Source organism: Oryzias latipes, chromosome 15 (genome assembly GCF_002234675.1).
Source record: "Oryzias latipes chromosome 15, ASM223467v1".
Taxonomy (NCBI): domain Eukaryota; kingdom Metazoa; phylum Chordata; class Actinopteri; order Beloniformes; family Adrianichthyidae; genus Oryzias; species Oryzias latipes.
Genome location: NC_019873.2, coordinates 10,255,740 through 10,278,377, shown reverse-complemented (window position 1 = coordinate 10,278,377; position 22,638 = coordinate 10,255,740). Strand labels below are relative to the sequence as shown.

Here is a 22,638-nt window from a genome sequence, read left to right as displayed (position 1 = left end):
CTGTCCATGCTGAAGTCAGATAACTAAAGTCTCCTGGTAGAAAAATACTAACATATGACATTAATGGACAACAAATCAAGAAATTAAACATGACTCAAAATGACAAATTCAGAATGATGAGAAAACAAATTGGCAGCTGAGAAATATGATTGTCCTTTGGTTATATCTTTTGGTTGCAAATCGCTGGTTTTGGTTCTCAATGTATGCATTTTGATTCGCGGATTTGGAGTTTTTAATTCGTGGTTTTAAACGGTTTTAATCCGCAATACATTGACACCATAGTTTTCGCCCTGTTGTTTTATTTTTTGTTTTAGTGTTCTTAATGTTTGAAGAAGAGAAAAAGGGGGCGCACGTGAGCTTTGTTTATGGGTGGTTGCCAGTTACTGTTTGTCTTGCTCAGACTGTAAAAATGGTAGATGTAATAATAATAATACGAATGTCTCAAAGTTAGAATTTCAATCAAAAAGTAAAGTAAATAAATAATACTTATTTATTGGTTGACTCTTTGGGTGTTTTTTTGTGGGGTCTGGCGGTTTTAAGATGATTTTAGGGCTGAAAACCCGTTCCTCTATCTGGCAACAATGGTCTCCAGAATGGATGACATCATAGGGGCAGACGTCTTACTCAGTGACGGTCACTCGGGCGTCTCGGTTTGTCGTGGTCGCGGTGTGGAAGCTCTCTGGTCGGTCCGGTTGCGTCCTCGCGCTGCGAAAGCCTCCGTTTGACCCGTTACTGTTCGAAGCCGAAAAGGAGCGACGTCACGCCGAACATGTCCGCGCGGCTCGGTTCGGGCTGACGCAGCCGTTCGCCGCTCCTTCAGAGCAGCAGCAGCGTGAACCGACAGACTCCAGCTATTAACGAGGTGAGATAATGCAGTCAAAGAACAACGTATCTTCAAATGTGGCCTTGTTGTTCTCATGAAATATTAGCATATTAATTCATCGTGTGAGTTTTTAGGTACAGTGCAAAAATTAAAAGGCCCATTGCTGGACTAATTGTCCTCGAAAAGCAGCAGAATTTTTTCCCCCCTATTTTGCCGCCTTTTGACTTGAACAAGATGCCTTATTCTGCAGACAGCTAACTAATTGTTTTCAGGTGTTTAGTTTAGTTAGGCGTTTAGTTAATGTCTCAGTCCATTAGAAGATTTTAAAAAAATGTTAAAAGAAAATGAATAACTAAAGTTATCTTGTCAAAGATAAAATGATTAAATAAAGTTATCTTTGTCAAAGACAAAATGTTTAAATAAAGTTATCTTTGTCAACCTGGTGGCTTTACAGAACAGCATCTGAAGGTTCAAGGAAACTGGAGAAATCTCTGTGTGTCAGGATCAGGGCCAAAGAGCTTAATTGGATGCTCAAAGATGCCGTTATTGTGGAAATGACCTTAATGAATGACACCGGAAATATTCTGGGAGTTGTTTCCTGTTTGCTTATGAAAGCTGAAGCTCCATCATGCAGAAAGGAAGCCATAATTAACCGCAGTACACGAGCAGTTTGAACTAATTGATGAGGGCAGATGTAAAATAAGAGAATTCAGAATTTTTGTTGTACTGTCGTGAGTTTTTGTTTTTACTATAGTTCCATGAACGTCTCACCCAGCTTCTGAAGAAATATTTGTGACCAATCCTCTAATAAATTTACAGTACTCCCTCCGTAATCACGGGGGTTAAAGACCAGAGACACCCGTGAAAACACTGAAACCGCGAATACGGAGAACCACCCCCACGGCCGAAGATTGTCCATCAGCGATCATTTCTGATGCTTTGTTAAACATTGGAGCAAGAACATTGGAATACTGCTCAACATAGATTTATTTTAATTCAGATTCAGAGCACTAGAGTGTACTGTAGCGTACTTTATAAGGCACATTAGGAGTGTCACTCTGTCTCTCTGTGCCTTAAAACCAGGAGCCTGTGCTTCCTCCTTCATCAGTTAAGTGTAGAGGTCATCTTCCTGAAGAGGCCGGTTTCATTCATATGAAGCTCCTGTTCCAGATGATGATTATTCTCCGTGATTAACTTCCTAGGAGTTCAGGATATTTTCCGGCTGCTTCTGAGTCAGCTAGCGTCATTTCTCCATGCAGGGCAAAAACTTTGGTTATAGCGATTCAGGAATCTGTGGAACTGAGTTTTTGTGATGAACCAGAGGAGTCACATGACTGGAAAAAAAAATCTGTGAATACGTGAAACACAAATGTGCGGGGAAACACTGTATCATTACTTAGTGAGGTTCTGTCAGTATTTGGATTTTTGAAATCATCATTGAAGAAGTACTTCAGAGCTGCTTTAGTGCTGCATTGTGACCGTTGACTGTATGAGACCTGGACTGAGTGACTCTTCCCCCGTCGCATTCCAAACAGGAAGTGCCTGCATGCTGCAAAAAGCCAAAATCCCATAGAGTGCTAATGAGAAATAAAGAGTCATTCTATTTGTAAAAATAACCATGCTCGGACCAATCACTGCTGACGTCGTCTGGCTTCAACATGGCGGCGTCTATATTGCGAAAACGTTTCACTCCCTCACTCCAGTACTCTCATACAGTCGATGTATGGGACACAAACGTGACTGAAAAATGTCATCTGTTCATAGACAAAAGAAGAAATGCCAGATAGTAGAGATCTTTGCACCTTTTCCACCCTGTGAAACCTGCAGTCTTTAGTATTTAAAAATTTTGGTATCATACTGTCTTCCTGTCAATCTTATTTTCAGATTTAGTGATGCAGCAGAAGCTGTGCTCCAGAAGTGCTAGCTCTTTCCTCCTCGAGAAGAACGTCCAGGCCTGCAGCGCCGTCCCAGAGGCAGTCTCTTCCTGCAAACTCCCGTTCCGCTGCCCTCGTTGCGGCGAGCAGGAGCGATTTTGCAGCCTGGCCTCGCTGCGTGCCCACCTGGAATACCGCCACTCATACCGATCCCCAGATGTGACCTCCGGCAGCTTCAGCATCACGGGAAAACTTCCCGACCCGCTGACAGCGGCGATCCCCTGGCATGAAATGAGCCTCCCGACCCGCAGGGGGCAGCAGAGCACGGGGAGGGCTCCGCACGTCCGCTCCCTGAGCGACAGCAGGGACAGCGGGTACTTCCATTCCTACAGCTCTGCAAGGAGGCGCACCCAAAGCGTCGGGGTGGGGACGCAGGAGGAGGAGGATGAAGAGGAGGAAGCAGGGACAGAAGATGAAGAAGACGATAATGAAGATGATAGTAAAGGCAAAAATGAGAACTTCAGATTGTCCACCAGAAGGTTGGAGTCATGTCGCCACATTAGCCACCAGCAACATCTGCCGTTCCCGCTCCCCGCCCCCCTCAGCCCCCCACCAGAACTGCTCCCAGACCTGGAGCTCATGGGTACGTTTGCTATGGTTCCACCGTCAGGAGCTGCAGCTCATGGACAAAGCTCATAATGATGTGTGCTGTCTCCTCCAGAGCAGAGCCCGTTCTCCGGCCTGCAGGCAGCAGCGGCTTCGGCCGCCGTACGACGGCGCCTGGCCAGCATGCTGCGAGCAGCCGACAGCACCATGCAGCGGCGGCTGGCCCGGCTCAGCACTGAGCTGGCCCAGACTGACACAGAGCTCCTGTGTGAACGCGCTCACTCGCAGCACCTGGCACAGGAGAGACAGGAAGTCGCAGACAGGGAGAGGTCACTGAGTCAGCAGGTGGATGTGGCGGTCATGGTGATTGCAGCGCTGAAGGAGCAGCTGAACGCCTCAGAGAACGAGCTGGAGCGGCGGGAGAGGTGCGGACGCCGCTGGGGTATTCATCGTCTTGTCTGCTTCTGTTCTCATCCCAGCATGCATCTTTTCAGGGAGGTGTCGACCATCCAGAGGTTCCTCGACGCTGCGGTCCGACAGGAAACCAGCGGCAAAGTTCGGATCCAAGAGTTCATAGAGAACCTGCTGACCCGCATCGCCTTAACTGAGCGACTGGTGGAGTATTACCAGGTTAACGGCAGCCCGCCTCAGTGCAACCACCAGCAGGTATCCGCAGATTACCGGGGTCTGTCTTTTAACTACAGTCAGTCATTTCTTGTTGTATCTGACCTCCTTGCACAGTTTCCGTTTATCTTTCATCAACCCAACATGTTTTTTGCAACAGCTGGGTATCAAAAGCTTCTCGGGTCCAATTCAAGCCCTCTTTCCCGTAATTGTACACTGACGCTCGCATTTTGTGGTGTGGCTGCTGATCCGCACAGATCAGCAGCCACACCACAAAATGCGAACTTAAAATCCATCTTTATTTTTGCATTTTAAAGATTGCAAATCAGCGTTCTCTGACATCTCAAATATTCATACTCGTTTTTTCTGGAACAGATCCCTAATATCAGAGTATTTAGAGACTTGTTAGATCCCTGGTAGAGGTAAGATCGGGCCAAAAAAAATCCAGGCCGACCCGACCTAGGCATTAAAGCCCAACCCAGCCCGAGCCCGACCAATTAACTTGATTTGCAGGGCTGAGCTCGAAGCAAACCCGAAATTTAAATTTATCCCATAGAATTTTTGGCAGAAAAATAACCCAAGAATTCTTAAGGTTAAAATAATCTACATATTTTTATGATCATGATAAATGCATTTGCACAACGAAATACCGCTGGAACACAGAATAAGAGGCCAGACAAAGAGACTGAAACAGATCTTGATGCACACTCGCTTAATTATGCGGAGAAATACTGCGTCTGCGCTTCCTGTTAGTAGTTATATAGCAATTACCTTACAGCGCCTTCTCTGTTTTAACCAAATTATTTATAACAAGTATTCCTTGGTTTAGTATCAACACATTGTTTTAGTATACATTTTTATAAACATATATTTATTAAAAAAGTCAGCGAGAGAGAAGCCCGGCCCGACCCGAACGTAATGATTCTGACTCGGGCTCGGGCTTAAGATCTTACATCTAATCCCTGGTCACCAGTGGGTTTAGAGCAGGGCTGCACATTCCTGGTCTTCAAGGTCGACCAACCTGCCTGTTTTCCAGATCTCCAAGCCCTGCCAGCTGCTGATGAGCTCCATCAGATGTTTTCACAATTTAACTGAATGAACACAGCTGGAAAATGGGCAGGGTGGTAGATCTCGAGGACCAGAAATGAGCAGCCCTGGTATAGAGGAATTTAGTGTTGACTGTCTGTTTTCGTTCTCAATATTCTCAGGTTTTTAGACTTTTCAAACTAATGACCGAAAAAAGTCTGTATCTGGAAGATTATGTGAACATTTCTAACCTCTTTTAAGTCCAGAAGAAGCATGATGGGATTGTTGTGAGCACTGAAGTTAAAGTCCTGTTTTTTCCTCTGCTCTGTGTTTTTCAGCCTGAGAACTTTGCTCAAAGAATCACTAAGAGCAGGTGAGAAGCTCTTCTATGATCAAACCACATGTTTCTAAAGTCTAAATATAAAGAAGTGTCACCCACCGAAAGTTCAAACCCCCCCAACCCTCTCTGAAGGGTTTCGTACAGGCGTACCCCCCAAAAGTTCTTCGCTTGACTTGACCAGAAATCCTCAACAAAATACACAATTAACATCATTCTGAAGGGTAGAAAAGCAGCTTTGTGCTGATAAGTAACACTACAGTAGTAAAGTGTTTACACAAACAATATAAATTCCTGATTCTGACTCAGCCAAACTACCGTCAGGTGTTTACATATTGGCACAAAGCAGCTTTTGTCAGCATCAGAACTGCTAGAATTATGGTAGTTGAGTAAATGGCTAGTTACAGCAGATCATAGAGCGCAATTTTAAAAGAAACCAGATGTTTCAGCAGAAGTTGTAGTTCCTCGGATGACCACTGAAGGCGCTGATAATGTTTGGGCTGAAAAAATCTACTGCTCTGACGTTGTCTCCTTCCGGCGTGTTCCTCCCCTGCAGGTCAGCGGGAGGCCAGCTGTTCTCATCAGGGTTCTCTGACAGAAGAACGCAGTCTTTCACCCAGTTTGGGGGCCGCCCCCCACCTTCTAAAGTGTCCGGGGAGCGGGACCGAGAGCGGGAGCACCGGGAGCGCCTGGCCCAGTCGTCCAGGCTTTTCTGCCGGCCCGAACACAGGAACGACATCTGGAACCACCAGCGGCGCCGCTCCACCGGGTACGAGGCCTAGGACTGAAGGGGGTGGGCGGGGCAGCAGCGAGTTAACCCGAGGAAACTGTGGAGAATCCCAGATTATTAACAGCAATTCTGCTGCTAATCTGGACATTTACATTTAGAACCAGAATGAAGCTGAATCCCATTATTTATGATGTGATTGTAGAGAGAAAAAGCTGCAGGAGAGATTTAAACTCTTAACACTTTTTAGGGTGGAGCATCTTCATCAGCACAAAAATCAGACGTGCTTCAGTGTTTAAACATCTCCACTCATTTCTCACATCCAGTTTAGAGCATGACCCGCTCATTTTCTGTGTCAGTTACCTGCAGGAACCTGGTTTAGTCCTTGTCTCTAGAAACCAGGATGGGGGTTTAGGGCCCGGTTTCCTCATTTACATCAAACCTCTGCTGGAATGCAGCACTGACGCCTACAGAAGGTAGAAGCTGCTGCCTGGAAAGAGAGAGGACATGGAGGAGGAAGAGGAGGAGACAACCAGGTTTAGCACGGTGAAGATGAAGGAAAAACCGAGCAAAAGGATAAAAAAATCAATCGGGTTCTTCTCATCCATGATTGTTCTCCATGTCAATTTCTGTAGAGTTTTAAAGACCGGCCCTCGGGTAGATGTTAAAGCTGTGACCACAAAACTACACAACAACTGAGACTATAATCAGTTTGAGGGAGCAAAAGTGGAGAAACTCTGAGTGAGAGACGTTTTGGGTTCTGTTCGAGCTTATAAGCCTAAAAGCACAGACAAGTTCTGGGACAGCAGGACCAGGAGGAAGTCCTCACTTCTGGATTAAGGAAGAACAGATTTTTGTTTGGGGGAAATGCAGTCAAGTACTGCTGTTCTGCAGCATCTCTGACTTGCTGCATCCTCATCCTCCTTTCTTCGTCCTGCAGTCTAAACTATTGACGGTACATGAGAACTGGACTGAGTGCAAAGTCACCCGAAGACTTCTGGCTCCGACAAAATAGTCATTTCGATCACCATTTTTTGCAATGCTGGACTCGGATGACGTCAGTAGGCAGTGAGCGGTCCAAGTCGGACTGAGTGGACATTTCTACTGCAACCACTCTCACCAATCAGGAGTGAGCTTGTTGGAAGGCCACGCCCCTAGAACTTGAAAGCAAGCTCGGGAGAATCTTTCTAACATTTTGAACGTTCAATGTGAAACTACCTACTTTTGAATGATCTGATCGGTCAGCTTATGACTTGAAAAACTTGCACTACAGGAAAGCATGGTTTAAAAAAAAAAAAAAGAAAAGGTATTGAAGCAAGAATGGTTGTTCTGACAAATGGAATGACTGAGTAACAGCTGTTTATTTTTCTGTAGAAGCCTGTGGAATTTTGGCTTCTTGGAACCAGCAGGTACTTCCTGTTTGGAACGCCAGGTGGGACGGGTCAATCGGTCCAGCTCTCCCATACAGTCAATAGTCCGTACTGAAGCGACTGTCACATCATTTGTTTGAGTCAAAAACAAAGGTGTTTCTGTCAGGGAACTTCTGGATTCTGATGGGAGGAAACACCAATTTGAGTCCTGATGTAGTTTTACAAACATTGTCCTCCTTGTGACACAAAAGCAGCAACAATGAATGTTCAAAAAGCTTCACCTTTTTGCCAAATTCTATAATTTTTCAAAAGAGCAAAATGCACTTTGTGTCTGTGGAACCTCAGAAGTTCCCACTTTCTCTGCCAGTTCGGAGGATTTTGGTTGACTTGCTTTACGTCAGGAACCCTTTTCTCCTGAAAGAAAGTTTCTTTAATGATGTCCAGAAGGAGACACTTTAGATTCATCGTCCCAGAAACCGACCTGTAGCTTCATGAATGTACAAAGCAGAAGACAGCTCGTACATCGCCGCTGCAGGCGTAGCAGACCGCGTGCGGCGTACCTTTGCTCTGTGTTTACGTGTCGTCTGTGAGACTCGCTATCAAGGTTTTGACAGTTGTCCACGCGCCATCTTGGCTTCCTGCCGCAGTGGGAATTCTTCAACTAAAACCTTGGGGTGTTGTAAAACCAACAGATGTGATTTATAAAAAAGAAAGCTCAAGAAACCATTAGCTTCTTCGTTCATTGAGACATTTTTCAGACAAAAGGGCCAGTGCTCAGTTTGTATCCATGAAAGTGAGTCAGAGGAGTTTTAGGTTCACATTTTTTCATTTTATGATTCACACAAACTGTCGTCTTTGCTACTTCTCACTACACAGAAATCAGGAAGTTAAAAAAAGACTTAGAAAAAGTTTTAAGGTTTTTGTCAGATCTGAACCTTCTGCAAACCTTTAGCTCTTTTGATGTAAAAACCAAACTGAATCTGCAGCTGGATGAGGGAAAAACTCCTGGAGAGCTGCTGAAGCTCCTTCCACAGTAAAACTGGAGCATTTAGAGGTCACTTCCTGGAGACCCAAGGAGGAAAAAGAAAACCTAGCTGCTTGAAAACGCATCAAGCAGATTCCACTGCTGATGATGGATCGATCAGTCTGGACTTTTCCAAAAACAAGGTGAAGATGAGCAAACCTGCAGGTAAGCGTGGAGAGCGGGAAAAATGTGATTACTTCTAATGAAAACAGTATTCCTCTGTTTAGTGTCTATAATACTGTTTGTTTGTTTTAATGAGGTTTTTTTTTAAACCGTTTTACTCATTAGGGTTAATAAAAGAAATCTGGTCAGAAAAACAAACGGATCAGAAATATTTGCACTTTATATTTAAGAGATTTATTTTGGACTTTCAGAGCGAGGAAAAGAACGACACTATAAAAGGGGCTCGGCTTCCATTTTAGGTTTTTCTATGACAAACAGATGCTCAAACTGTAAACCCACAATTTTTTTGTTAATGGTTTAAATGAACTTAATTTTAGCGATGTCCAAATTCCCACGGAGCGTTCACCATTTTGTGTCTAAATCTACAATTCCAAACTCCAGTGCTGTGGAAGTCTGCTAAAAACCAGCATGCGTTGATGCTCACTTGATGGACCACAATGCATTGTGTTTGGACAATTTTAAAGAAAAGTTTGACAGTCTGTTTTTTGTAAGTCATCCAGGTTTTTAGTATCAGAACATAGAGGACTCAAAAAGTCTTCGTTAAGTTTGTATTTATTAGGTTTTTACTTCGTCATATTTGGCGGTTTAAAAACCGTAGTGATGGTGTGCGCATTACGTTAAAATCCAGGTCACTGGACAGTCTTTTCGGGGTTTGGCTATTGAGTGGGTGTGAAGATAGCCGTTATGTTTTAAGCTAACACAGCTCACTTATCGGGGTCTCCCCTTCTTCGTCATTGGGCAGCATCAGTGCTTCCTGCTTCCTGCTGTGGGTTCGGTGCTGAAGCGTGCATGAAGCAATGATTCCTCTCCATCCAGTTTTGGTGACCGCATGCTTCCTGTGTAGCCAACAGAGCAAAGTATTAATCAAAAGCTGTAATCTCATCAGTGTACTTTTGTAGCAGAGCCAGCTCTATTTTACTGGGATTTGACGGACATTTGCACTGAACCAACCAGCGGTCTGGAAGAGTTTCTCACAAAGGGGCGGGGCGGGGCTGAATATCAGAAGAAAACATCTGGAAAACAGATTTTAGTTTTGAAAGCAGTGTGAAAGAAGGAGGAACCAAAGGCAGACGAGTTGGAACGCAGCAGAAAAGTCACTTTATGGTGTGTTTTTTCCATCGGTGATCACTTGTTCTCATGTGAAATGTTTAGGAGATGGTTTGGTATCTTTGTTTGTCTTTTTGGGATTTTGTCTGCAAAGTGATCTCTAGTTTTGTGCCTTCGCTCAGCAGTCCTGTAGTCTGTAAAATGAAATGCAATACTGTGAAGAAACCAGACTTTGTGTTAAAATATGTTGGTGAACATTAAAGGAAAAAAAACGTCTGTGTTCTGTTAATAAAACTTTCCTGTGTGAGTTTCTGTTGAGGTCCTTTCTTTCAACTGAATCTTCAAAAGATTCAGGGGTTCTGATCATAACATTGAATTAAAGCAGCTGCTTTGTACATCTGGTGAATTAAAATCAAGTCCATTAGTGACGTGCAAAGGACCTCAGAGGGGGAGGGGTTCAAGGTGGGAAAAGGGCAGCAAAAACACGTTTTGTTTTTAAGAATATGGAAATGAAGTCAACTGCTAATAAATAATCCACTGTGATACCTGTGTAGGTGAAAGTGACACAAGTGTCATTTTTTTATGTGAACAAATTGTGAACATGAGTTCACTTTATCATAGACTCAAAGCAATAAAAGACTGGAGGTTATTTATATTGGCACAATGTGCTGCAGGTATAATCGATATGAATAAAGTTTAATGCAGATGGTTCTGCTTTTGTTGTGACTGGAAAGATTTGAATACAAAAAGATTGTGAAACTGATAGATTAAAGAAGGCAAATCTAATCAGAAAATACCATTTTAAACAGATATATTGTAGTGAAGAAGCTTTGAACTCGCCACAAACACTGTTTATTTTGAAAATTCCCCGGTGTTTTATTTTAAACTTGCTACCAGCTTCCTGTCCTGAACGATCTGCTCTTTGTTGAATAGATGCGGCGCTCAGACATCTGACTAAAGTAAAAAGTGACTTCATGACTAATATAGAGCGTTTTTCCAAAATAGGAACCATATTTAAGCTCGTTACATCAATGGTCGGCGACTAGTTGGGCCAGAACTCTCAGATTCCAGTTGCTTCACCGTCACGTCATCTCTTCAGTTCTCGGTGGGGCAGCATCTCCTCTCACTGTCCCCAGCTGCCCCTAACTCTCACTCTCTTTTCTCTCTCTCTGGCGGCTCGGAGTCTGACCGGAGCCCCAAAGACTCAGAGCCGCCACATTACAAGAAAAAAAGGTTTAATAGAACACCGGGAGATTTCACAGCCACATTTTCTTCTTGTATCTCCAACAGAAATATATTGATGTCAATGCAAAGAAGAAAAAAACAAAGGGCACTTTTTATTTGGAGACAAGAAGGGCAGAAGCTCAAGCAGCTCTAGAGCCCAATGAATGCACGTGTCAATTATCTGATGTGCACTAGATGACAGCAGAATAGTTCTGAAGTAGTGGTCTCCAATCTTGTCGCCCTCTTGTTCTGAAAACGTTAGGGAACAGAAATGGTGCAGTTCCTCAAACGACCACTACAGGCTGGTTTCAAAAGAGACTTCAAAAATGAACCTCTTCTATGTTCAGTCCACACATAGGAGCACCCATCTGCCTATCAAAACAAAGCACATCCCTAAAGATGCACAAATCTAAACCGCTGATTTGAAAAATTCAAGCAAGAAGAGCTGGAGAACAAATATGGAGGACTGATGCTGAATGTCCTCAACAGGACACATTTTATTATTTTCTCAAGGTGGCGCTATGGATACAAATATTACAAAAACGATTTGATGTAAAGCTGGCTGCAGCAGCTGCTGTCCGTTGGTTGGCTGTGGATTCAATTCCCAGACTTGACAACCTAAAATAGCATCAAATTATATTTAAAAGCAGAAATCAGTTTAAAACAGTAAATACAAAAGAAATGGTAAAGAATTGTAACACTGATGTAATAAAATAAGAGTTTGGCCCAAAAAAAAAAAAAACAGAGAAAGATGATGTACCTGAAGATGGCGCTCTATCTTACATGGAATCTCATCTAAAAAGCAAAAATGTTTCTGGGGTTTTTCTTTTGCAGCTAGAGATCCTTTTTGTTTCACGCATGCATGGTGAAACCACTTCAGACCACTTGACTACAAAGACCATCAGCCCCCAGGTCCTCCTTTAAAGTGTCAGGAGGAGATGAAAAGGGAGAAGAAGAGCGCAGGGATCCTCTTCTTCCTCACTGACGGGGCAGCTGTCAGGCAGCATGTCTGCGGGAAGTGGCCTGGTTTCTGTGGATTTTGAAATCTTCGGACACGTTCAGGGTGTGTATGTTTTCCCATCTGCTGTGTGGAGCCTGCTGCTGAAAACTGATCTGTGCTGCTTTATTTAGCAGCTGCAGAACAGATCTGTGCTGATCTGAAGAGACTTTCTAACTGTTCCTCTGTCTTTGACCGTTTTCCAGGGGTTTGCTTCAGGATGGTGAGTTTCCTGCTTCCAGTTACACAACATTTACATATTTTCTTATCTTTTAAAGATGTTGTCTGAAGGTGAATCTGCAGAATACAAGTTTGCTAAGAAAATCAAGAAAAATTGTATTTGGCTGTAATTTTATCAACCCAGATATTTATATTCAAAATGAAAATGACATTTGTTGATAAAGAATTTTAATCTAGTTGAATATGATATTGTAAACATGCTCATGAGGTTTATTAACCTTACTAATTTTTTAAAAATGGTCATAATATAATCAAAATGAGGACGTTTATAACCAGCAAAATTAGAACGATGCAGGTGTCGCTGAAGAGAATAGGCAAATGCTAAACTACCTGTAGAAAAAACAAAAACAGCATAGAAAGCAGCAAAATGAGTTAAAGGTAGCATAAAGCTGGTAGAAAGGCTCAATAGAAAAGAAACTCAAATAAAATCGAAATAAAATGCCTTAAATAGCTTAATGAATGTAATAATGCTAATGTAAGAACTGTTTACTAAAATAGCTTTAAAATCAACTAAGATATGATGCAAATTTAAGGATTATATTTAGACTTAGATTAGATTTGAGTAAAGAAATACTCAGAAACTCAATTTTAAGCTTCCGTTTCTAATACATGTCCTCTATTGTGACAAAACTGCCAAAAGAACACCATTTTTATTGGAGTGATGGATCTTTAAATGCACAATACACCTAAATAACAACAAACAAATGCTGCAGCTCCTATCTGTCTGCTCAGCTGTTGGACAGGAGGACCAGTTAAAAAAAAGTTTTAAAGACCCACTCCCATGAAATTCATGCTTTTGGTGTTTCGAACTTGTTTTTGTGGTATTTCTGTGATCATGGAGGACATGTATAAAAAAATATTACATTTCTGAGTATTTCTTTATTCAAGTCATGGATCAGAAGCAGACAAAAACATGCAGTTTGAAAACATTAGAGGGTTGAACCCAAATAATGATTGTAATATAAGAGAATGCTTAAAGAATGTAGATGTTATTTTTTTACAAAAAGAAATGTGGCAAATAACTTTATTTAGTCAAAGCCAGAACCAAAAGGATTCTGGAAGATCAATTTTTTGGATTTTCTTTTTTACTTGAATTCTTTTTCCAGCATTAATTATTTATAAATCAGAATAGAACATTACCTCAACATTTAACAAAAGCTCTTAAAATAATGACACATATAAGAATAAATGTACACTTTTAAATACATGCAATTTTGGGTCCGTAATTTACACATTTACAAAAATGTTAAATTACCTTAACCTCATATCTTACTGTTTCTGATGCCTAATCTATTTTTAATTAATATTTGCCTTTATAAATTACTTTAAAAAATTAATTTACTTGCACTTTTTATCCAAAAAAATTCACTAAATTAGAGCATTGTTTTTAATTAAACAGATAAAAAAAAAACTGCAATTATACCCAATTTATGAGTGCTTTTTTCCCCAATATGGTCGTTTTTGTCTTTAATGGAAGCAACTTTTTTTAAATCCCCCATGAACCCTTCATTTCTGTTAACCAGTTATCCATTATTCAGTTTCTGTTTAGGTTTTAAGAAGATTTAAAACAAACATGCCTCCAAAGATCGTTATCTCTTCCTCCTCCCTTCCCGCCTGCAGTACACAGAGAAGGAGGGTCTGCGGCTCGGCCTGGTGGGGTGGGTGAAGAACACCTACGGTGGGACGGTGGTGGGTCAGGTGCAGGGTCCAGCTGAGCAGGTGGAGGAGATGTGAGCGCACACCCTGACACCAGCACACACACAAACACATCTGGAAGGTTCTGTGGTTTCTGCAGGAGCTCCTCCATCACTGCAGGCTGTTGAGCTGCTTTCAGCCACAAGGTGGAGCTCTTTCATTACCTCTGCTGTGATTTTGGAAGGAAACTGCAGAGATTCTGAACGGAAACAAACCTGCATGATTTAATATTTATTTCTAATTTATGCTTTTCAGCATTAAATAATCAGAAATGTCTGGGGTTTTACAGATGTAGAGAACATTTTAAAGTTTAATTTATTTTTTTGATGGCAAAACATAAAAAACTCCTTAGTGATGCTTTCTATACCTTTTTTTAATATAAAATGTAAATTTTTAAATTTATATTTTACGTTTTAAATACATTTTAAAATTTTACCTTAAAACAGATATTATAAGGCAACATTTCTCAGATTGTTTTATTTTTCAGTTTTTTATTTTTATTTTTCAAAATAAAACTTTTACAGATTTCCAAATGGCTAAATTGTTTTCGTTAACGTCATAAAAGCTGGTTTCACTCCATTTGAATCATAATCCATCCATGTGAATGGAAACCAGCTGGTCACATTAAATTATCGTTGCAACACTAATTCTTTTTTTTTTTACACTTTCATTTATCAGGAGAGAAAAACACATCCCAAAAATGTTCAGATGTAAAAAAAAAAAGGTTTGTATTTGAACACTTAAATATTGTGTTCAAGTTTAATAATTGGTTCAATCATCGCCATGAGGTTTGCTGGGGGAGTTGCTTCACCCTGATTTAGTTTATTTCCTTTTTTTTGGTCCTTGAATGGAACAGCCTCAGATTTGTTAGAGAAATGCAACCGCTGTTCATTTCTCGCGTCAAAACTGTGATGTGCATAAAATGGAAACCAAGAATGGATGAAGAAACATAGCATAGATCAGAGTGGGACGTCTCTGTGCTGCAGGGCCTGAGGTCAGCTGGGCGTGGACGGCTCATGAAGGTGACCTCATCTTAGCCACAATCTGCTGCTGTCATACAAACACACACACATACACACACATACACATGTTTGTTTTCCCCTTTCTGCTGCACCCCAGCAGAGTTTCATCATAGCAGACGCAGCCTTTTAGTGTCCAGTTGTAAAACTTCACTCTAAAACTGTTCTGTAAAACATTCAAAAGACAACTTTCATCACAGCAGTATGGATTTTTAAAGACCCACTCCAATGTAAATGGTATTTTGGTGTTTTTAACATGTTTTTTTTTATCTTTCTGACCATGGAGGACATGTAAGAAGAAAATTAAGTTAAAATTTGCAATTCTGAGTATTTCTGTGTTCAAATTGTTGTGAATCAGGAGAAAATGAAAGAAAGAAGCTAAAGTTTGCAAAAGAGATAAAAGTAAGAATCTTAAATGATTTAAACTTAAACCAGAACTTTGCCTGTACAAATGGCCTAAACCCTTTGACTTTACATTTATGTGAAGATTAGGCAGTCACGAAGCATCTCTGCTTTAAAATCTGATCACTGTGTAGCTCCACCAGTGCTGTGATTTCCATGCAGACAATGAACGCCACATGAGAAGATCACTTTGTTGCAAAACAGACACACACTTCCTTACGTCAGGGATCTTTTCCGTGTGACTTTCCGATGTCCTTCCCATAGATTCCACTTTCACCACGACCTCACTTCCTGTTCAGCTTGGGATACAGGAAGCAGCTTTTCCTCTGGGCTCATTTCAGAGTCTCAGAATGTTGTGAAAAGTTGAAAGAAATGTGAAGCAAGAAGAAGACGAGTGGAAGCTTCCACTGACTGAGTGGACGGTTCACTTTGTAGAAAAATGATGGACGTCTTAAAGAATGAGTGGAAAGAAATCAAAGAAAACCAAAATCTGATCTTAATGAATCTGCAGAGTGAGTTCAGGATTGATGGAGAGATTCTCCAAGGTCTTTATTTGAGTTCAGTTTGGTGAGGTGAGGAAGATTCACTCTGCATCTGTATGACCTTCATCAGTATGTCAGAAGAAGATGAGCTGCAGGAAGGGGCACGCTTTAAATATTTTTCTTTCCGTTTTAATGTTGTTCATTTTATTGGCTTCTTTAACTTTATTAATAGTAATTTTTATTTTGCTTATATGTGTGTGCGTGTGTTTATGTTTGAATATAAATTAATATTTTTGTTGTTTGCTCCTAATTATTTGAATCTAATTTATTATTTTGTATTTTTATGTAAATGAAAACAAATAACACATAAAATATTAATATTTATTTGCTAAAAGCATGGTAGTGATATCAAAAATGGGTTTATTGTTATTTCTTGACATAATGATCTTGTTTTTTAAATATCGGGTTTCGGTAAGTAAGTAAATCTTTACTACTATAGTACTTTTCTCAGAGAGCGACTCACAAAATGCTTCACTATGTCAGAACAAGATCAATTCAGAGAACACAGAATGGCACAGGGAGGCTAAGGCAGGTGAAACCCAATGAAACACACACAGGCATAGAAGTAAACAAAAGCGAACACAAGTAAAAGTCAGCTTAACCGTTGTGCTATCTTAGATGACCCCACCCTTAGATTGACGTGTTATTCCTACCATGACAAAGGTGGATAAAGGTGGAAAGATTTCATGTAATCATGGACACCAGTGAAGATCACAAATCATTGAAGAAAAAAGGTTCAGAGCACTGTCTAGTGGGTCTAGATGACCCAACTCCCAACGTTAAAGTGCCTAGGATAGCACAAGGGTTAAAGCTCTCCTAAATAAAAATGGCTTAACTTGAGTTTTTAAACACTCGACTGAGTCAATCTGGCGCAGAGACAGAGTGGGGGTCATTCCAAATTCGGGGAGCGACGTCTCCCCGAGTCTTGAAACCAGTTTTTGGAACACACAAGATTCTCAACAGTGGATCTCAATGAACGTGCAGGAGTGTAGGGGGTTAAGAGGTTAGACATACAGTTCAGGGTCTGTTTGTGCAAGTCTCTAAAAATGACAATCGTAAACACTTTAGTGAGTTAAGTTTTCTTTACTGATTTGTACTGTTGATATATGAGTCTGCTTTCCATAAAAATACAAGCCAAAATTACTCCTGAAAAACACTGTACATTTATTTTGAAATTCAGCTCAAATAATTGTATTAGTTTTTTCAAAAACCTCATCATTATGGATGCTTATTGGAAAAAAAGAAAGTAAAACAAGACTTAAAATGTAAGCGTCTTTATTGCGAGAAGTGAAACATTCCTGATTCCAAACCTGCAGTTTAGCAGACTCCAGATGTTTTGGATGTTTGGATGAGATTAGAGCCTCGGTTAGTGTGTGATGCTGATGAAACTAAGAGCTGTGATGTCAAAACAGGCAGACATGCTCTCTGTGCTGCGATTATGTCAGAGCGGCAGCATCAGGAGTTTGGACGAAAAATCAGAGATTCAGAAGAGAATCACAGCAGATTACAAACCAGCAGACATCCCACTGCTGAGGCTGTGTGTGTGTGTGCGTGCGTGCGTGTGTGTGTGTGCTTGCGTGTGCATGCATGTGCGTGTGCATGTGTGTGGCAGATCAGTCAAATGTATTTGGAGAGTTTTTGACCAACAAAACAAAGTAGGGCACTAACTCTACCCCCCCAGTGTCTGTCTGTCTCTGATCCTGATCCGCTGCGATCTCCTCTAATCTACAGCCTGTCCATTTGTAGCGTCACCCAGTCATAGATTTTCCCATCATGCCTCTGGCCGTTCAGATCAAGAGCTCAATCCCCAACTGTCTGCTGTTTACATTTTTTTTTGTCTGCTTTCATTTATTCTGCTGTCCTTCAAGTCGCACCTAAGAACCAACAGCACAGCCCCACAAACCACTGAAAATATGTGAAAATCACAAATATTTCATATATTTGAGCATAATTTCATTTAATTGTTGCCTTGATCATTATTCAGTTCTTTTCCACCTTTTTCTCATTACTATTAACATACTAATTAATATTTCATGTAGCATTTTTTAAAGCAGTGAATTCTCTTTTGTTGTTTGCTCTGTTTAACAAAAAGCTAATTCTTATATTTAAAAGAATATTTTTGTTTCCTGTACTTTTAGACAGCTAATTTAATTATTCAATTGACTTATAGCATATTTAGTGTTTAATTGGTTATTTTCCATCGTTTTGTGTCCTCTGTTGTGCAGCTTTTTCACACAAACATTAGTAAATTTATAGTCTTTTTAAAATATTATTTTCTATGATCCAGTGTTTATTTTGATTGAGATGTTAAAAAGGCCTCACAGGAAAGCTACTTCAACCTTTTGACGCCTATTGATCCAATTATGCATCAAACCACTTCAGCTCCAGATTAATCAAATTTAGCATCTATGAAAGGAAAAACATTGCTGAAATTCATTTTTTCATAGCTGGAAATAACTTCAGGCATCAAGGGGCTAAAAGTTCTAATAAAAAGAGTGAAATCAGCGATGACCTCACACTGACATGCGGCAGTGAAGCTTCACTCTGAACTGAAGTCTTATTTTTTTCCAGGAAGGTGTGGCTGAGTAAAGAAGGAAGTCCCACCAGTCGGATCACTAAAGCCTCCTTCAGCAACCAGAGGTCCATCGATAAGTTGGAGCTCTCCGGCTTCAAAACACGCTTCTGATCAGCTGATTGAACAACCAGAGAGTTTTCGTCTAAATTGGAACCGCTCCAAATGTGTCTACTGTTTGGAGACAAGAGCACTGATCCGAATTTAGAGTTTAATGACTAATGAAGCGTCTGCATCATCAGTTTTCTTTTCCGATGAAAAAAAGTACTGTATTTTATGTTTAAAAATATCGAATTTGGGGAAATCAGTGCTAAATTTTTCTTTTATAAATCAAAACTTTAAAGGAAAAAAAAAAGTGTGAATCAAACAAATTTCAGAAAATCAAAAATTCTGATGAAGATAGTTGTCTTCTGCAGGGATTTCACTGTTTAAAAATGTTCTGAGAATTGATCATTTTTGGTCAAAAGTTTTCCATAATTTCACCAAAATGCAGAAAACTCTTAAAAACGGTCATTTGCTAATAAATGCATGATGTTCAGAAAATGCTGACTGTTTGGGAAAAGTTTAAAAGAAACTGAATGAAAGGGTGTCAAAGTGCTGATTCCATCTTTTCTGTCGGTCTGAGCAGCTGCTTGTGCTGCAGCTAAAATCACATCCTGCTGCAAACACACAATCATCAAAGGTCTTATGCAACATCGAGTCACCTGATCCAACAACCTGCTATCTGATCCAATTAAATGAGAGCAAGAAAATCCCCGATCAGCTGCTAAATCCTAACACTGCAGGAGCACAACACAACCTTCACCGCAGTGACTCGGAGAAGAGGCTGCGAGCCGTCTGCCGTTTGAATATTTGCTACTACCACCAAGATCTGCACCTGTTCATGAGCCTGAACTCCGAGCAGAGGAGATGTGGAGAAACAGGAAACACGGAAAGACAAGAACCAGATTGATTTTCTGACAATCTATTTTCGGTTCAGGAAGGGCTGAAGCCAGAAACATGCTGAAGATGAATGTGCGTTGGAGTTTGGAGACCAGCTCATGCCTGCAAACGCTGCTGGGGGTGGAGGCTTTGTCGTCATGCCAACCCTCCTGGAGACATTACACACTCAAAGACGCACAATAATGACAGCAGTGGTGGAGGCGTTTGATGCTGCAGCACTGTGTTTGGAGAGGATCCCATGTTCTGCAACACAGAGACCCTTTTCCTGCAGATTTGAGTGTATTTTGATTCAACCAGAGCTCCTGTTTTTTGGGGAAATAGTTAGAACTTCATGTGGGAGAACATTTTGGTTCTGCTTTCATTGGTTATCTAGTCCAAAAAACTTTTTGTCTTCTTTAAAAAAGCTCTCCCAAACCAACACTTGATGCAGCTGAGTGAGGATCTCCATGGAGTTCAGTCTTTGTACCCATCACAGTGACCGCTTCATTCAGGAAATGCAAATTCTTATCTTGATGCAAAAAGTTGGTCTAATGAAGGGAACAGTTCCTAAAAACGTAGCATTCTAATAACCGTAGCTGTTAAATCTGTGCAGCCATTTTTCGTTTTCACGTCAGCAGAGGAAAAGTCACATTTTTCCATTTTCCTCTGCTGACGGTACCACACCCACAATAAAAACACACATGTTCAGCTTGAACGGCTTTTACCATCTGATGTTTCGTTGTAATAAAAAAGAAGTTGCCGCTTATGAGGGTTTTTTTTCTTAAAATAGTGCAATAAATTCAGTTTTATGCCACAAAAAAAAGTTCATGCAAAAGTTTTCTTTGTTTTTACTGTGTGTTTAGGTTGAGAAAACCAAATTAACTGACTGTGTCACACACAAAGAGTTTGCAAAAGTAAAAAAAAAAACATACATACAAAACGTTTCTGGCATAAACATTCAAGCTTTACCGTTGTTCATATCTTGAAACCAATGATTCAACTATTACCTCACCAGAATACTGGACTCTTTGGCGTACTGTAACTCTTTGACCACTTATGCCAGTGTTTTTCAACCTTTTTCGAGCCATGCCACACTTTAACCTTCACAAAAATCCTGCGGCACACCACCATCCAAAATTTTTTAAAAAAAAGTGGAGAAAGTCATAGTCTGTATTGATCTACAGCCCCTCCACATTATCACATGCATTTTTGTGATAATTGCGGCAGAAAAAGCTGGACGTTGCAGCTGTTTTTTCTAAAAGATGTAATAAAAGTTAAGTTGAGAGATTTAAAAACTGTTTGTGTTTGTTATGGTTTCAAGACGTTTAACAAGAAAGACTCATTGTGCGCTCAGACGCTGTCACTTTAACCCAATACATCATGGGAGATGTAGTACAAACAGCCGCCGAACGCAGAAAGACAAGCGTCTCTGAGCTTCATTATTTTGTTCATTTGTTCCACGGTCTGATACCGGATCCCGCAGAAAGCTACACCACTAAAGACGAGCTTTAGCTGGTATTTTTGTTGGAACTGAGAGACTTTAGGAGCTAAATCGGGACAAGGAAGTGAAGACTTTAACCACTTCTGATTGGTCAGACTGATGACGCATGATTAAGCCTCCAAGAATGATTGGTGGAGACAGTTAAAGGGGCGGGACTTTTCCAAAAACAGAGCTGAAGCTGCGGCTAAATTGCGGTACCGTCATTCTTATCAAAGTGTCTTTAATAGAATCAAATAAACACAAAAAAAATATTTTACATATTCCTAACTACTCAGTGTTTTATAAGTGCCTGTTTGGATGAACAAAGAGCTGATTTCCTGGACATGGTAAATGTTTTTAGATCAGTTAATGAGGACAATTTCCCACGACACACCTGACCATCTCCCACGGCACACCAGTGTGCCGCGGCACACTAGTTGAAAAACACTGGCTTATGCGATGAACATGGATCAGCTGATTCTGATGCGGACAAACGTGGCTTTTCAAATGTGGCTTTGCAAAACGATATAAAGCTGCTTTTCTCCATGACAGCATCAGCTGATGTAGCCTACACTGACTCCGTAAACACTTTGTGATTGTAAAGTGTGACATATGAGCGCAAAGCTACATTTCTTTGCTTCAGAATTGCGTAAATGATCGAAGAATTACGATAGTTGAAAGAACGTTAACACCGGAGCCAAATCTCAGATGTAAAGGGGTTCATTCAGCTGGAAATGTTTGCCGCACAATTCAAAAATCAAGACTTAAATTGTAAATGCAAGTGTCATAAATGCATGATAGAGGTAAAAAAAATAAAAAATAGTTGAATGCAAGGACATTTACATTGGAATTATGGGTAACTGTGTTAAGATGTGACAAGCCCAGTAGTGGTAATCCTTAGGACAGATTAAAATTGAAACTCCATCAAGGGGTTGAAAAAGATTTAAATTTAGTTTTCTTCATTGGTGAGGAAGGAAAAGCCATACAACTGCTAATACTTGATACTATTAGTATTAGTAGGATTTTCAGGAAAACTGATAATTTATTTCAAACTAAGGTTCTTGTGCTATTACTAAAACATCACACAGTTCATGATTTTTGTAACACAGAAAACGAAACCAAATATTTGAAAACAATCTTGACACAAACTTTAAATGACACGATGTGAATATATTTCTGAACGTGCTTCAAACTGGAAGTCAGTGGCTTGCCTCTTGGTTGAAATGAAAATAGTTTGGAGAAGTTTTTGTGTTCTTTTAATTTTGTCAGCACTTAGCTTGATTGCAGTAGCAACATGAAGAGACAGATGTATTTGTCAGTTCTGATGGGTTTTTGGAAAAGTTTCAGATGTCAACATTTTTGATTCCTTACAGAAACAGAGTTTGGCCGGTTGCTTTAATTTTGAGGCTGTAGAAATAATAACCTGCTCCCAACCCTTCCCTTGTGCTCATGGGCAGAGGAAGAAAAGTGTCCCACCCCCACACTCTTCACTGTGAAAACTGGAGAAAAAATATTGGCCTCAACCTCTTCCAACTCCTCCGTTTTCTCTCCAAGCAACCACATTGGCATCCCATAATGGTCACCACGGAAACAACACTTCGCCTGAAAGCGTTCGTGAGAGCCTCGAACACCCTCCATTTTCTGTCCAGCTCATAAACTGCCCACACGGGGAGATCTTTTCATCTGCTGCAGAGACGCTCACACCTGAGTGGGAGCTGACAGCCAGCCGTTGCCAAGCAACACGCCGGAGTCCGCTCCAACTTTGAGCAAAACGCTGACATTTGAAAAAGAGCAACATGTGTCACTCTGATCCTGTGGAAGTGAGACAGATTTTCTTCTTGTTTAACCGTCTGTGAGCTCTGGAACAATCTCCTCCTACTCTTGTCTTCTCAAAGCAATTATTCA

The 22,638-nt window shown here is 40.8% G+C and overlaps 2 protein-coding genes across 4 annotated transcripts; both read left to right on the top strand.

The window, feature by feature from the left end:
* The first annotated feature begins 570 nt into the window (after window positions 1-570).
* LOC101160017 (protein ZNF365) lies at window positions 571-8,100 on the top strand. Its single transcript, XM_011484152.3, has 6 exons — window positions 571-862; window positions 2,708-3,340; window positions 3,419-3,728; window positions 3,798-3,969; window positions 5,292-5,326; window positions 5,847-8,100. Exons 2-6 carry the CDS (start codon window positions 2,716-2,718, stop codon window positions 6,070-6,072), a joined length of 1,368 nt encoding a protein of 455 aa, XP_011482454.1. The 5' UTR covers window positions 571-862; window positions 2,708-2,715; the 3' UTR covers window positions 6,073-8,100.
* Window positions 8,101-11,742: 3,642 nt separating this feature from the next.
* Window positions 11,743-18,930, top strand: LOC101163513 (acylphosphatase-2). 3 transcript variants are annotated; one of them, XM_004076977.3, is made up of 4 exons: window positions 11,743-11,928; window positions 12,069-12,085; window positions 13,723-13,832; window positions 18,332-18,930. In XM_004076977.3, exons 1-4 carry the CDS (start codon window positions 11,871-11,873, stop codon window positions 18,444-18,446), a joined length of 300 nt encoding a protein of 99 aa, XP_004077025.1. In that variant the 5' UTR covers window positions 11,743-11,870; the 3' UTR covers window positions 18,447-18,930. The 3 variants fall into 3 exon arrangements, with proteins under 3 accessions (XP_004077025.1, XP_023819024.1, XP_011482452.1); XM_023963256.1 differs by having other exon boundaries at window positions 12,000-12,085; XM_011484150.2 differs by having other exon boundaries at window positions 11,997-12,085.
* Window positions 18,931-22,638: the final 3,708 nt, after the last annotated feature.

Bases quoted from the DNA above. Each gene is read 5' to 3' on its own strand.
- LOC101160017 (XM_011484152.3), top strand. From the start codon at position 2,716: ATGCAGCAGAAGCTGTGCTCCAGAAGTGCTAGCTCTTTCCTCCTCGAG. The intron at 3,341-3,418 runs GTACGTTTGCTA...TGTCTCCTCCAG, and splicing joins CCCAGACCTGGAGCTCATGG to AGCAGAGCCCGTTCTCCGGC. The intron at 5,327-5,846 runs GTGAGAAGCTCT...CCTCCCCTGCAG, and splicing joins CAAAGAATCACTAAGAGCAG to GTCAGCGGGAGGCCAGCTGT.
- LOC101163513 (XM_011484150.2), top strand. From the start codon at position 11,871: ATGTCTGCGGGAAGTGGCCTGGTTTCTGTGGATTTTGAAATCTTCGGA. The intron at 11,929-11,996 runs GTGTGTATGTTT...TGCTTTATTTAG, and splicing joins AATCTTCGGACACGTTCAGG to CAGCTGCAGAACAGATCTGT. The intron at 12,086-13,722 runs GTGAGTTTCCTG...TCCCGCCTGCAG, and splicing joins CAGGGGTTTGCTTCAGGATG to TACACAGAGAAGGAGGGTCT.